Source organism: Pleurodeles waltl, chromosome 8, assembly GCF_031143425.1.
Source record: "Pleurodeles waltl isolate 20211129_DDA chromosome 8, aPleWal1.hap1.20221129, whole genome shotgun sequence".
NCBI lineage: Eukaryota > Metazoa > Chordata > Amphibia > Caudata > Salamandridae > Pleurodeles > Pleurodeles waltl.
The window spans coordinates 1,388,320,902-1,388,336,913 of record NC_090447.1 but is presented as its reverse complement, the minus strand read 5'-3'; the positions used below and the strand labels follow the sequence as shown (position 1 = coordinate 1,388,336,913).

The following is a 16,012-nucleotide window of genomic DNA, read 5'->3' as shown; positions in this document are numbered from 1 at the left end:
ACACATCTCAAGCCTCAAAAAGGAGCCCAATGGTGTGGTTCATACAAGCAAAACATTTAGGGGTCCACATAAGGATCATGGAACCTCACAATTTGCATCACAATTGTTAAAACCACAGGTGAACATGGGCAATAAACTAAGGATCAGAAGCTTAAACATTGACACAAACAGAGCTGACAGCTGTTAGTAGAAAGGAACACTCATGTTTTAGTCCCTAAATAGTGAACAAACATTAGCTAGCTCCACCTCCCTTGAAGTGAAAGAAGTTAAAATATTCTGTTTGTATGTAGTTTTTAATCAGCCCTAAGCTTGGAAGTAAAACCTCTACATCTACAAATGAAAGAGTGATGCAAAGAAACATCCTGTGTACCATAAAAACAACTGACCAGCAACACGAAATAGGAGAAGTAAGCAACCGCTCTAAAACCCCTTTGAAATCTTAAGACAAGCATCCAATATCCTTCCTCATTAAAGATGCCAAGAATAGAAATATTTGTAAGCATCAGTTAGGCTTCCGGTTGGCTGCATGCACAATACCAGCTTTAAGGTTTTTGATGGCACTTTACATTCTAGACAAAAACGAGTTGTCCTCCACATCCTTGTAGACCTCTCTGCAACACTTGAAATAGTTGACCAGGCAACCCTTCTTAATACCCCGTATACTTCTTGGGTAAGGATAGATGAGCATTCAACTAGTTCTTTGCATTTGTAACAACAAAGCGTGCACCTTCTTTCACCTACTTTGTTAACTCATGGTCAACGGAGCACACATATTTGTCTGGTTTCAAGGAGCCCTACATGTCTGGAATACACTCCTGCTCCAGTTGTAGTAGCCTTCATGAGACCTTTTCTGAGGGTTCAGACTAGATATAGATTGAATTTGCACCCTACAGTATATCGTAAGTGTAGTGTACCTTCTTCAGCACCAAAGAGTAGTTGAATCCTGTGTAAAAAAACTAGGCGATAGACGGAACCTTCCAATCATAGATATGTCTGAGGTTTATCTGCATTTCACCAAGAGCATGCTCTTCTCTGTTAAATAAAAGTAAGTATGTGGTAGTATAATTGTGGGTTAAGTAGACCCACCTTTGCCCATGCCATCAGCTAATACAGACACCCATACTGTCCTTCAGATTCTACAATACATACTACTTTCATCAGACATTTTTTGCAGGACTTAGTTCTCTATTCCATGCTCCCTGTACTCCATCCTTCTCCCTTGTTATTCACCCCATCTGAATTATAATGTACCCCTACCGAACCAGAGACAGATTTAGCCTACAGTGCCCAGTTTACCCATACTCTCTTTCTTGTACAATTTGTCTACCACCGTAAGTTCTGTTCAGACAATGCAGGGCCAACAAATCAGACCTCAGCTCCCCCACTGCCCCACTACTCCATACCCAAGCTTCCTTCTGATAATGGAGGTAATGTCACACATCATAGCACATTCACTATCTTGCCATAGGCTCATATCCTAAACCTGCATATCTGTACCACATCCATAAGCAGCTAACAGTGGCCATAACTTCCTAACATAAAAGATTGGATCTTGGATTTGATTGGGTAAACTGAGCTTTAACTTAAAGCTATAAACAGAGACAAATTAACTGATAGGTTGATGTATGGTTAGCTTTCAGTGGCTTTTATGGTTGGACTGTCTTTTTTTCTGTTCCTATTATATCCTGATGGTGTCTCTTTTATGGGTCATGTAGATTATTACATTATAGACTTACTTTGTTGACTTTTGTCTGCTGTGGACTAATGCCCTGAAAATCTGAAATAAAGTATTTTAATCAAAATAATTGGCATTGAATAATATTTTTAAATCTGACAAATGTGTCCATGTCGTACCAAAAAAATGCACATTATCTAATAAATGGATTTTCTTATTCATTTAGTGTATGGGAGATCTCAGAAAGCCACTCTAAATATCCCCTGGTGGAGCAGTATCTGGAGACGAAGAAAGGCTCACGGAATCTAATAATCAAGTATCTCTTCTGCCGATCTCTGACATTCTTTGTTATCCTGCTGGCATGCGTCTATTTAGGTTTTTACATCAATGTGTTCTCATTGACTGATGAATTCACCTGCAACATCAGATCTGGGATTTTAAAGAATGACACCTCGCTGCCTGCATTAATTCAATGCAAACTTATTGCAGTTGGAGTCTTCCAGCTTCTCAGCTATATTAACTTAATAGTGTATGTGCTTCTGATGCCTTTGGTCCTCTTTAGTATATTCATGCCATTCAGGAAGACGTCTGATGTGCTTAAAGTGTATGAAATTCTACCTGCATTCGATGCACTTCAGTTCCATTCAGAGTTTTACGATGACTTGAGTCTTTTTCTCCTGTACCTTGAAGAAAACCTTAGTGAACTTAAATCTTACAAATGTCTCAAGGTTCTAGAAAATATTAAAGGCAAAGGACAGATATTTGACCCAGTTCAAATGCTAAACCGCTTAGGAACGCTGAAGATGGACGGAAAACTTAACATCGAGCAGAAAACTGGAATGGCTTGTGAAAATAAAACTGAGCTGAAAGGTAAGATGAAAGATGTAGGATGTATTTTAACAGTGATAGAGGATGTTGGTCTTTTATGCATTGTAACAGAATAGAAAGTTGTCTCACAAGACTTAGGGTTATGCTAATGTATGATCCTTTTGCACCCCTATCTTTCTTTCAAACACATTTTATTGGCAATTTTAGACTAAATCAGTCATATCTGACACGTCAAGCCTGTGCTTCTAGCAAAAGATAACTGCATAACAAAACGCATCCCCACAGATCACCCTACGCACCTCCCCAACCCTGGTTGGGTGACAGAAATCTCTACAGAGATTCCACAATGTACAACACATTCCAGTTGGTTTACGCTTCTATAACAGACAACTCTCACTAATCCAAATCCAGTCGGTCTTCCAGCCTCAAGGCTCTTAAGGATTTCTTGCACCCCAGGACCAGTGGATATGCAGAGAGATAATCCACCAATAGTCTCCAGGTGTGTTCATACATGTTACTTCAGTCATTGAGTTCCCAAGTCAGCTTCTCCATCACCAGGAGAGACCACCATTTCACTGCCCATTTGTTTATCGTCTGCACTACCACCAGTTTCCATTTTTGAGAGATTGAGGCCCGTATTTATACTTTTTTTAGCGCCGCATTTGTGCCGCTTTTTGGCGCAAACCTACAAAATACAATGGTATTTTGCAAGTTTGCGCCGTTTTTTGCGTCAAAAAACGACGCAAATGCGGCGCAAAAAAAGTATAAATACGGGCCTGACTGTTTTGGATTAAGATAGTATGAGCGGGTATTGCCCTGTCAGATTTCATGAGGCATTTATAGCCTGAGGGTCTCAGCTGGTGTAGGATTATGGCTAGGTCTGGGTCTAACGGATAAACTAGTACCCTGCACCACCAGCAAGTGACTGAGTCTTTCCTTCCAAAAGGTCTGTGAAAGAGGCAGGACCACAAAAGGTCTGTAGGTATAGGCAAGACCATCACATGTAGATCTTGTCCCCTTCTTGGTGTTACCCTCTCCAATTCAACCCAGACGTTTTTGGATAGATCCCCTTCAGTTTTTTAGGCACAATATGCCATAATGTGATGCAGTTGTCAAAACAATCCCTGTGTTAGACACTTTGGGGCATATTTATGTGTCTGGTGGCACAGGGCAGCGCAGCAAGTCACCTTGCTGCACTATCGTACATCACAGGGAAAGGGCAGGAATGCACTGTATTTATCCAATGTGGCACATTCCTGTCCTTTCCCTGCGCTGGTGCCCTTTAGGCAGCTTAGCACCAATGCAGACATCCCTTGCTCTATGGTGCAAGGGGTGCCTGCATTGCATGTAGGTTTGTTTTTGTGCAGGAATGTGTGCTGCAACATACAGCACTCGTAGAAATAGGAACAAACAAGGAGAAATAAATATATTTCTCCTTGTTATGCCTCTCTTATCGTGGTGTTAGATTTTGGCACATTCCCAGGTTTAAAAGTCCTTGTAAATATGGGAATGTGTCAAAATCCATGGAAGGTGCATGGGAGCTCCCACCACAACGCCCATGGAACGCCTACCCAGGGCAGAGTAAGACAATACAGCGATTTGCGCTGCGTTTCCTTACTCCTTATTTTTTAAGCCATTCAAAGCCCTGCTTTGCGTGGCTTCAAAAATATGACTTAGTGGTTTGTGCTATGTATGTACCACATTGCGTGGGGCAAGCATGGCACAACCCACTTATAAATATGCCCCTTTGTGTCACTATCTTTAAACCATCAGCATTCCACACTACAGAACCAAGGCTGTAATTTCTTTAGCCATCTCGCTGTTAGGGTGGAGGAGTGTACACAGGCCATCTCTATTCTTCACCTTTTGTTGCAAATTTGCCAGAAGCTACTGTGCAGAGTTCCACAACTGCGTAGAGGAAGGAGGGCAGGATGCTGCAACAATGCTCCATGTCGAGCACCTATCCAGAGAGCAAGACTGTGGGAATGGGCTTGTAATTTTGGTTTATCACAGCATTATTCTGTGGCCTACTCCAATGACATGAGGGCTTCTGTATTCAGTTCCTGATACAGAATTTTGCTCTTTTCCACGACCCGCAGCCAGAATTGGAGTAACCGTTAAACCATACAGGCTCCTTAGTTTTTCTTGAATGGGTTGCCCAGCTGATCACTGGCACATCTTTCGCATATTTCATTTTCATATTTTTGTCTGCCATTGCTATCCTTTGGAGGTTACAGTTGATCAGTTACAGAAGGTCTCCAATCATTCAAGTTGCAGCATACAGATTTTTGAATATTTGAAAGCATATCCACACATCAAGTGAACAGAAAGGAGTGATTTTGTTTCTTAGTAAAATGTCAAATGAAACCAATAATGGTGATTCAGACACCAAAAGCATCCCTCAGGATGTGGAGCTGAGACAAATGGCAAAATTTTAAGTAAATGTTTAAAAAATAAGGTGCCCATCTTGTATGGCAGGCCCACTCGAGAAGGGATACAGCACGTCAGTAGCAGTATCATTTTCCTGTTTCTCTCAGAACTTCCCTGGGGGGACTCCTTATTTATATTATTGGTCAGTAAATCAAGGGTGAAGCCTGCTGTAACATACCACTCAGCTCACGGGTTTAAAGCATGGAATAATATAGGGATCTCTATTCTAAGCAACATGTTGGGGGAAATCGCATTAAGAGTTCATCGTACATCGTAAAAGTGAAGTTTCAGTTCCATCAACAGTAATTTTACAAAGTGCCCACAACTCAGAATTGCACTAGAAGTGAGTCAAATTAGCTCTCTTCTTTTCTCAAAGTTCAGCCCAAAACAGGCCAGATTCTCATTGAGACGCCTTGAGCAGGCAGCTATCTCCAAAACAAACAAAAATCTGATATGAAACGCTTCTAATACCGTGCAAAATCAGTGGGACAAACAGGAGGAAGGCTTAGGAGAATTTGGCGTAGCAATCTGGAGGGAGGTGTTGATAGCTTCCCAAACAAAGGCCTGACTGTGGTTGGTTCAGCCTCTTACACAAAATCTATTACATCTCAGTGCAGCTCAAGAACTGACTGTTATATTTGTTACCAAAGTAAAGGGAATTTTCTTAAAATGACTAAGAATTGTCCCATTAGTAAACAAGCATTAGAAAAACCAATAGGTCTGGCCATGACCACCTCCTTTTGGCTTTGTCAGTGCTTGTTTTTATTTTGTCATGAATTTTGCCATTGACGGCTGGTAATTTGAGCAGACCAAGGAAGGTACGGGTGAGCAACATGTGCACACATACATACTCACATTCGTCCATCTGCATGCATACTCACACCCATACATTCACAAACATGCATACATACACTTACCATTCATAACCACATACACAATTCTATTCACAGCAAGCACACACTAATGCACACCTAGTGGTGGCAAAACTTTATTGTTGGAGAAGTTGTCTAACCCGCATCAAACTGACAAAAAAACATGGATAGAAGGAAAAATATTTTTGGTCTCTAGAAGCACGTTATCAGACAGTCTGTGGCAGTTAAGGGAAGCAGACAGGGCTCGTCCTGAAGCGTGGAGTGCCCCCCACCCACCTTTTTTACAGACATCAAATGCTGAGAAGAAGTCAGCCCGATAGACACTGCTTATGTTCAGGTCATGCATCCAGGTGCAATACATGTGCTAAAAGAGCAGCCACCTGGCTTCCTCAGCTGAGCTTTGTTTGGCTCAGGATTTCACAGCCCTGTGGGCGTGACCTCCTCAGCTTGGTAAGGCACCTTCAGGTCCTCCCCATGATGACGAGGAGTGAGTTACAGATTGACTCGGACCTGAGCCCTTCAGTTTTAAGCCAAGAAGGGCAGAGGGTCAATGAGTGTCACGTCGTCACAGTGTGAGATGGGGTCAGCAACTCTCCTGACCCCATCCCGTTCTGTGATGAGTAGGGGGCTGCCACCTCCTCTCACTGGCTGACCTTGGGTCAGTCCCAACCCTCCAGGAACTTCCCGTCACCCAAGATCACCCTTGCAGCCTATTTTAAAAAAATGTTTGGTCCGTTTGTGTGCCCCTGCGTGTGTATGTTCATGGCCCTCATTACAACCCTGGCGGTAAATGCCGCTTACTGCCGTGCAGAAGACCGCCAACATACCTCTGCGGCAGCGGAATTCCGCTACAGGTATTACGACCCACAGCTCGGAATCTGCCATAATACAGACACCCACACAAGTCCGCCACACCAAAGGTCAGTGATAAACTGGCGATAACAAAACCTCCACCGTCACGCCAACAGGAATACGCCCACAGTATCACAACCCACGAATCAACACGGCGGTCTTTCAACCGCGGTAATCCATTGGCAGTACACACCGCCGCGCTCAAAATACACACACATATACAAAACACAACCACATTGGACAATTCGAAATATACACACCTGATGCACATACACACACCACACCCACACACCCAATCCAATATAAAGTACACACCCACATCACCCACAAACCCTTTCTACCAGAAATTTGAAAGCAGGCCACAGAGAGACACTACCTAAAACAACACCAGCATCCACAGACACACAACACCATCACTTATACAACATCCACACACCTCAAACAACCCACATCAACACATCCCCTCACACATCACAACACACACCACCTCACACATCACCCACACCACATCATGGCACCTCAACGACACCCCAGGTTCTCTGAGGAGGAGCTCAGGGTCATGGTGAAGGAAGTCATCCGGGTAGAGCCACAGCTATTCGGATCACAGGTGCAGCAGACATCCATTGCAAGGAAGATGGAGCTATGGAGCAGAATTGTCGACAGGGTCAACGCAGTGGGACAGCATCTAAGAACACTGGGTGACATCAGGAAGAGGTGGAACGACCTACGGGGGAAGGTGCGTTCCATGGTCTCCAGACACCAGATTGCTGTACAGAGGACTGGCGGTGGACCCCCACCTCCTCCCCCACAACTAACAACATGGGAGGAGCAAGTCTTGGTAATACTGCATCCTGAGGGCCTCGCAGGAGTAGCAGGACGACTGGACTCTGGTAAGGCAAATCTTTACTAATTTATCCCCCACCCTATCTGCATGCCATCACATACCCCACCCTTACCTTCACACCAATCACCCCAACAACCCACAGAAACCCCACCAACACAACCCACACATACCTAAAACAAGCCCTGCATGTAACACCAATGCATGAACACCCATCACCAAAGCATGTCCACTACAGATACCCACACAGACCCCAAGCCAACTATCACAAAAGGACCAAGCCAAGAATGCAAGCACTGGAGTACAGGGTCACTCACCCATTGCACACAATGGCACACACAGATGCAATAATCATGCCTTTACACCCCTACAGGACCCTGTCAGACTCCGGTGTTGGCACGGTTTCAATCCCATGTTATCGGAGGATAAACTATGTACTTGTTCCATTCTGTCTAAACACAAAGGGTTCTCCTCCCGCCCCCTTTGTGACAAGGTTCATTGGCCAGGGGGAAGCACTAGGTGGTGGCTGACTTGCATTCACCCTTCACACATTGTATCTGGGACTACATATCCCAGCAACCCTCAAGGTTAGCCATTTTTAGGGTGTGGCTCTGCTATATAAACCAGCCACACCCAATCTCCAGTGCACACTATTCTGGAGCCTTCTTCAAGCTGACTCCGTTTCCAGACTCTGCTAGAGAAACTAATAACGAGTGTTCCAACTCGTTCACGGTGAGGCCGTTCCATTGGGGTTTTCCCTAATGGTGTTTGTGTCAGTTACTAAACAACTGTAATAGTTGCAATCTCATCTCCGACCTTCGAAGTTGAGAAATTGCATGTTGACTTAGCGTGCGGCTTTATTTAACCGGCAACATTGTTCAGAATGTTGCCTTGAATACAAAGTATCCAAATAACTGCCCCTTTGCTAAAGAATAACATTTGTTCTTGTTTATTGATTTTCCAAATAGCTGCCGCTTTGCTAAAGAATAACATTTGTTCTTGTTTATTGATTTTTGGATTGCTTGTGTTATTTGTTTTACACATGTTAAATAGAATAAGAGAATTGACCTTGTAATAGTTTTCCTTTGCAGCATCTCATTCGTTTTTGTAATCACTAAAAAGAAAATGAGTGGACTTCTATTTAGAACAATTTTCTTGTGATATTAACCCTTGATTTCCTGGTTTCTATTTTGGGACTTACTATTTCTCTTGAGTTTCTGAGTTTCTGACATATGCTGTCTTGTACATTATGGTGTTGGTTTGGAGTGCCAATTATTAGATTGTCAAGTGAGAATAGGGAGTTTAGTTCATTTTAATATGTTTGATGGAAAACATATTTACAATTTTATATTGTTTGATTTATAAATATTGTGATTGTTGTTCTATGGTAATTCTAACAGTTTTTCCTTTTAGGTCTCCCTCCTGGCTGTTCCCATCCTAATTCCCTTCCTCCCGCCTGGCCGCTCCAATCATCAGTGCTATTACAGCATTCTGAGTTGGTGCTGCCTGGAGGTGGGCCTCTAAATCATCAACGCACAGACTCCGAGGAATTGGGCCTTGACAGACCCCTACCCAACGTCACCGGACAGGAGGTGCCAGACATATCCAGTCCCCCCCACAGAAGAGACCCACAGTGATGACAGCAGCTCTGCACAACTGGATCAAGATGACCAGCCCGGCCCATCAGGGACCTCGGGACAGTCGGTTCCCCTGACACTGGCACCACATAGCCTCCACCCTCAGGAAACACCAGCACAGCACCCACCCAGCTGGCCCATCCCTCTGTCCCCAGGACACGTCAATCAGCAGTGTGCCCACCACTACAGGGAACCCAGGCAACCCCACTAACACAGGACGGTCAGGGACCTGGGGGCAGTGGCAGTGGGCACACAGTTCAGGGGACAGAGGCACAGGACAACAGGGAAGCTGGGAGGACTGCTGTGCGACAGGGGGAGGACAGGCCCAGGGAACCCACTCTCCACGAGGCACTCTCCTACATAATGGGAGGTTACCATCATTCCCAGGAGACGATAGCAACGGTACTGGCCAAGTTTCAGGAGACCCAGTGGCTGCAGGAGGAACACTACCTTGGCATCAGGGAGGACTTGAAGTCCATTAACAACACCCTGGTCACCATTGCAGGGGTGCTGCAAGACCTTGTCAACACCAGGAGGGACACAGTGGCACAACAAGGGGCCCCTGACACTAGCCTGGCAGATGAACAGCCCTCCACCTCCGCCAGCGCTAGTGGACAGGAGGCACCGCCACAGGAACACGACACCAGCACACCACCCCCTGCAGATGGAGAACCACCCCGCAAACGGTCCCTGAGATCCAGGAACAAGACAGAACATTGCCAAGACCCCTGCCAGGAAATGAGACCCCCCTGAATGTCACCCTTCTGTCCCACTTTGTCACCCTGTCCATCCTTCAACTGCCATTGCTCCACTTCCTATGCCCCTTTGGACGATGTACCTGTGAAACAAATAGACTGGACTCTGCCATGGACATTCCTCCACCATCCCCCCAGCCCATTTTACAACTCCCTCCACTTATTTGCACAGAAATAAACACACTTCAATCACAAAACTATCTGGAGTCAGTCTGTGCTTTCACAAACGTGTAATTGCAATAACCATGGAATATAGCAATGTCAGTTTACTTGCGCACATACCGATGTAACACAGCTGTAGGCCATGAGGAAATATAGCAGAGGGCACAAAGTGGGACCCACATCTGTGAAATGGAAAGGCAAAGTGACAAGTCAGGGTCCATACACTGAGTGAAAAAGAAAGACTTATGCTAGCTCCTGAAATTGTATGAGATGTGGGAGGCAGTGACATCTTACCTGTGTCTCACTGGAAGTATTGCATGATTATGATGTTTCGATTGTCGATATCCTCTTCTTCTGCCTCCTCTTCTTCACTGTCCACAGGCTCCACAGCTGCCACAAGACCACCCTCTGGCCCATCCTCCTGCAGAAAAGGCACCTGCCGTTGCAAAGCCAGGTTGTGCAGCATACAGCAGGCCACGATTATCTGGCACACCTTCTTTGGTGAGTAGTAGAGGGAACCACCTGTCATATGGAGGCACCGGAATCTGGCCTTCAGAAGGCCGAAGGTTTGTTCGATCACCCTCCTAGTTCGCCCATGTGCCTCATTGTAGCGTTCCTTTGCCCTTGTTCTGGGATTCCTCACTGGGGTAGCCAGTAGCCATGACAGGTTGGGGTAACCAGAGTCTCCTGCAAATATCGAGGGACAAGTGTTAGACACACACTAACCCGTGGGGACAACCCCATACCCTGACACCTATTCACACTGTATTGGGTCCTTGGCCTCACCTATTAGCCACACAGTGCCTCTGGAGTTGCCCCATCACATAAGGGATGCTGCTATTCCTCAAAATGTAGGCATCATGCACAGAGCCAGGAAACTTGGCATTCACATGGGAGATGTTCTGGTCTGCTAAACACACCATCTGCACATTCATCAAATGGTAGCTTTTTCTATTTCTGTACATCTGTTCACTCCTGCGGGGGGTACTAATGCCACATGTGTCCCATCAATGGCACCAATGATGTTGGGGATATGTCCCAGGGCATAGAAGTCACCTTTCACTGTGGGCAAATCCTCCACCTTAGGGAACACCATGTAGCTGCGCATGTGTTTCAGCAGAGCAGACAACACTCTGGACAACACGTTAGAGAACATTGGCTGGGACATCCCTGATGCAATGGCCACTGTTGTTTGAAAGCAACCACTTGGCAGGAAATGGAGTACTGACAGGACCTGCACTAGAGGGGGTATCCCTGTGGGATGGCGAATAGCTGACATCAGGTCTGGCTCCAACTGGGCACACAATTCCTGGATTGTTGCACGATCAAATCTGTATGTGACTATTATGTGTCTCTCTTCCATTGTCAACAGGTACACCAGCGGTCTGTACACCGGAGGATGCCTCCATCTCATCACCTGCCCCAGCAGACGTGCTCTATGGAGGAGAACAGCGAGCAGAGAGTCAGCCAACACTGAGGTATCCTAAAATGTCATTTGCACAAATGTATTAATCTGCAATGTGCCTGTAACTGTGTGTATTGCAGGCCTACATAGGTGTGACGCAGTTATTATTAATGCCATGTGGCCTCCTGAAATGGCGGCTGCCTGACCTGTAAGGTGGGACAAGGGGATATGAGGTAACTGCACTGGCGTTGTACACCGTCACGGTGGGCAGTCGAAGACCGCAGCGCATTTCTGCATTGGTTAACACTGGGCCCTATGGGTCCGAGGAGCCAATGACGATGTACGCCGGTGGTGACGGTACGCACCACCGCGGACGTGACCGCCATTTTCTGTCTGTTCACTCACTTGATACCTGACCTTCAACAGGAGAGGACCTACACTGCAAATGCTGCTGTGACCTCAGTCTGGAAGCGACGATGGCTCATGTGTCTGGGGAAAGGGCCCCTGCCTTCACTTCGGAGGAGTTGGAGAAACTAGTGGATGGGGTCCTCCCCCAGTACACGCAACTGTACGGTCCTCAAGACAAACAGGTGAGTACACTGTGAGCATACTGCATGGGCAATGCCTGTTTTGAGTGGTGTGGATGGAAGATACATTGGGGGGGGGGCTCAGGCCTGCATGTGCGGATATGGGGAGTGTATGTGTTTCAGGGCAAGGGTGGGAACGGGGGACAATGAGTGTGATGGTCCGGACGGGTAAGTAATTTCCTTTCCCTCTGTACCTTTTTTCTAGGTCAGCGCCCACCAGAAGAAGGGTATTTAGCGTGCCATCGCCAAGGTCGTCCGGACCCTGGGGGTCCACCACAGACGCAGCACCCACTGCCGGAAAAGATGGGAGGACCTGCGCCGCTGGGGCAAGAAGACGGCGGAGGCCCACCTGGGGATGGCCTCCCAACGTGGGAGGGGTGCCTGTCGCACCATGACTCCCCTGATGTTCCAGATCCTGGCGGTGGCCTATCCGGAGTTGGATGGGCGCTTGAGGGCATCACAGCAGCCACAAGGGGGTGAGTACACTCTCATTCAGCTAACTTTGCACGCATTACGAGGTGTCTGGGCGGGAGAGGTGGCCAGTGGGTTCCCCTAGGCCAGGGCGATCTTGGTAGGCAAGGTCCCTTGTGAGGCAGGCTATGTGGCACCCCAACCCCATTAGTGGTTAGAGCCATCTACACCTAGTCAGGCTCCTGTGACTTCCAGGTGTGCAGCAATTGGGCTTAGGCCTCGTACCCCATGGGAATGTGATTAATCTAGGAACTATAAGTGCATGGCGTAGTGCAGAGGGCTGCTCACTGTCTGTTGTGTCCGCCAACGGTAGTGGTGTTGCATGCGCTAAACATGTTTTTCTTCTGTCTTCCCCCCACCTTTTTGTGGTCTCCCTGTTCTTGTGTGCAACAGCATCATCAGGCAGAGGAGCATTGGCACCAGAGCAGGAGGGAGCTGCATCCCACTTGGCCCTGGAGGGTGAAGTTACGGATTCTGAAGGCACCAGTAGGACGGAGGGCGAGGAGAGCTCCACGGCTGGGACAGGAGCAGAGACCAGCGACAGGGACTCCTCCTCTGATGGGAGCTCCCTTGCAGTGGCGGGCCCCTCTGTGCCCACTGCATCAACACATACAGCCGCCACCCCCCCCACTAGCACCGCCCTTCCAGCAGCCCATTAGTGTGTGTCCAGTGCCCGCTCACCCAGGAGGGTGGGCATCTCCTTCGCCCCAGGCACCTCAGGCCCTGCCCCAGTCAGCCCTGCTGCCCTCAGTGAGGAGGCTATTGACCTCTTCAGATCCCTCACTGTTGGGCAGTCTACCAGGGTTTTGAGAGGCATTTGCAACAAACAAATGCATACCTGGAGGGCACTCATTCTGGCCAGGCAGCCCAAACGTTAGCATTTCAGGCTCTGGCCTCAGCACTGATGGCAGCCATTGTCCCTGTGTCCAGCCTCCCCCCTCCAACCTCCTCCACCCAGACCCAATCCCCTGTACCTCAGCCTATCGCAAGTACACCATCAGACCAGCATGCACACACATCAACACACAAGAGTGGCTCAGGCAAACATAAGCACCACACATCCCACAGGCACTCACACAAGCACCATACCCATGCACACATGACAACATCCACTTCCTCCACTGTGTCCCCCTCCTCCACGTCTCCCTCCCAGTCTCGTCTCCACTCACACCTGCATGCACTACATCCTCAGCCACTACCTCCAGCACCAGCACGCCCATCACCACACACCGCTCACGTTCACTCACCACCCCACTGCCATTCACACATCCCCAGTGTCCTCTACCAGTGTGTCTGTGAGCCCTCCTCCCAAAGTACACAAACGCAGGCACACACCCACCCAACAGCCATCCACCTCACAACAGCCTTCACCCAAATTCAGCAGATGTACACCTCCTACAACCACTACCTCTTCCTCCACTCCCCAACCACCTCCATCTACCCATCCCAGTGTGTCTAAAAAACGTTTCCTGGCAAACCTTGACCTCTTCCCTTCATCTCCCCCAGTCCTTCCCCTCGGGCCAGGGTTTCCAGGTCCTAGCCCTGCACCTCAGCCACCACATCCCCAGGCACAGTGGTGCCAGCAACTGTGGGGTCATGGAGTGCGCCAACCATCAGGGCTGCCAGTGTGCCACGTAGCGAGGGCAAAGACATTTCGCCACCTGACAAGGTGAAAAACGTGCTCACATCCCGGAGGGAGATGCCGAAAACACCAGCCATCAAGGGGTCAGCGAAAACGAAAGGGGATAGTGGCAAGACAACTGCGCCACCATCAAAGGTGGGGAAGGGACAAAAACTGAAGGGCAGGTCAGGAGAGGGCATGGTGGCACAGACTGAGGTACCAGTGTCACACCTTCTGTCCACGTCCACGCCAACCTGTACGGCGGCGAACACCGCCTCCGGCACGTCTACAGCCGCTGTGACAGTCCCCAGCCTCTTCCCCGGTGGGCAACCGTCCGAGGCTGCAGGAGACATCCTGCTTTCTCCCTCAGCAGGTGCTGACACATGCCCCGCCGCCACAGACCCCGCCGCCAGCACCGCCGCCACAGACCCCATCGCCAGCACCGCCGCCACAGACCACGCAGCCAGCACCGCCGCCACAGACCCCACAGCTGGCACCACCACAACAGACCCCGCATCCAGCACCGCCATGACAGACAACGCCGCAAACACTGCCAGCGGCCCGTGACGTCCTCGGACAGTGGCACCACTGCTGACATGCCTACCATCCCCAGTGGTCAGTCGTCCAAGGCTGGTGGTGAGTTCCAGGACCCTGGGCAGCTTCCATGAAGCATTACTGTCATCACTGTTGTCACATGCAGGTGGAATGCGAAGCCGCAGCAGTGTGGGGTATGTCGCTGCCTCCATGGTGTATCATGCTACCTGTACCTCGGCAATCTCATGGCACACACACCCAGGTGAGGGAATTCTACCAGCCACACTGCACGTGGAGCACTCTGGGCACCAGGCCCCCTCCAGAACCAGTGGAGAGATACATCCACTACCTCAGTCCTTGGCAGGATGAAGCACTCTGGACACAAAGCCCCCTCCAGAACCAGTGGAGAAAGGCATCCATTACCTCAGTCCTTGGCAGGATGAAGCACTCTGGGCACAAAGCCCTCTCCAGAACCAGTGGAGAAAGACATCCACTACCTCAAACCTTGGCAGGATGAAGCACTCTGGGCACAAAGCCCCCTCCAGAACTAATGGAGAAAGGCATCCACTACCTCAGTCCTTGGCAGGATGAAGCACTCTGGGCACAAAGCCACCTTCAGAACCAGTGGAGTACAGCATCCACTCACCCTGTCCTTGGCAGGATGAAGCACTCCGGGCACAAAGCCCCCTCCAGAACCAGTGGAGAAAGGCATCCAGTTGGGAGACTGTGGCTTTGCACTCCCCAGGATAAAGCAGTGGGCAACCCACCCACTGGAGAGACTTGAGAGACTGTGGCTTTGCACTCCCCGGGATAAAGCAGTGGGCAACCCACCCACTGGAGAGACTTGAGAGACTGTGGCTTTGCACTCCCCAGGATACATCAATGGGCATGGAGCCCCCTCACGCTGAGGTGCCTGTTTCATTTCGATCTGATGCCCCAGCAGTGTTCTCTCCGTTTCCAGTCAGGTATCATGTGTGGGCTTCGCCCATGCATTTTGGGCCCAGTGGTCTACCGACATTGATTGGTGCACTATCCGGACTTGTGTAGTTGGTGTACATAATTGCGTTTACTGGATTTTTAACTTTGATAATGAGATTTAACATGATTACAGTCGTTCAAATCAATTCCTTTTGTCCTTGTGTTCCTCCAAGGGGTGGGAGGGTGTATGTGTACTGTTGCTGCATGTATTTGTGTATGGTGTTGTGGGTGGGGGTGTTGTGTGTTGCATGTGTGTGTCACTCTCTTTTCCCTCCACCCTCCCCGTGTTGTAGGTGCAGTACTCACCGTGGTCGTCGCCACCGTCGTTGGTGCTCCTGATAGAAGAGAAGGAAGACCAGCATCG

At 48.6% G+C, this 16,012-nt stretch overlaps 1 protein-coding gene across 1 annotated transcript in view; it reads left to right on the top strand.

Moving 5' to 3' along the window:
- LOC138249236 (pannexin-1-like) overlaps positions 1–16,012 on the top strand; it is a 195,078-nt gene that overhangs the window by 151,995 nt on the left and 27,071 nt on the right. Inside the window, exon 4 of the mRNA XM_069203208.1 lies at positions 1,902–2,545. Within this exon, the coding sequence (XP_069059309.1) occupies positions 1,902–2,545 (644 nt within the window). The remainder of the gene's footprint in view (positions 1–1,901; positions 2,546–16,012) is intronic.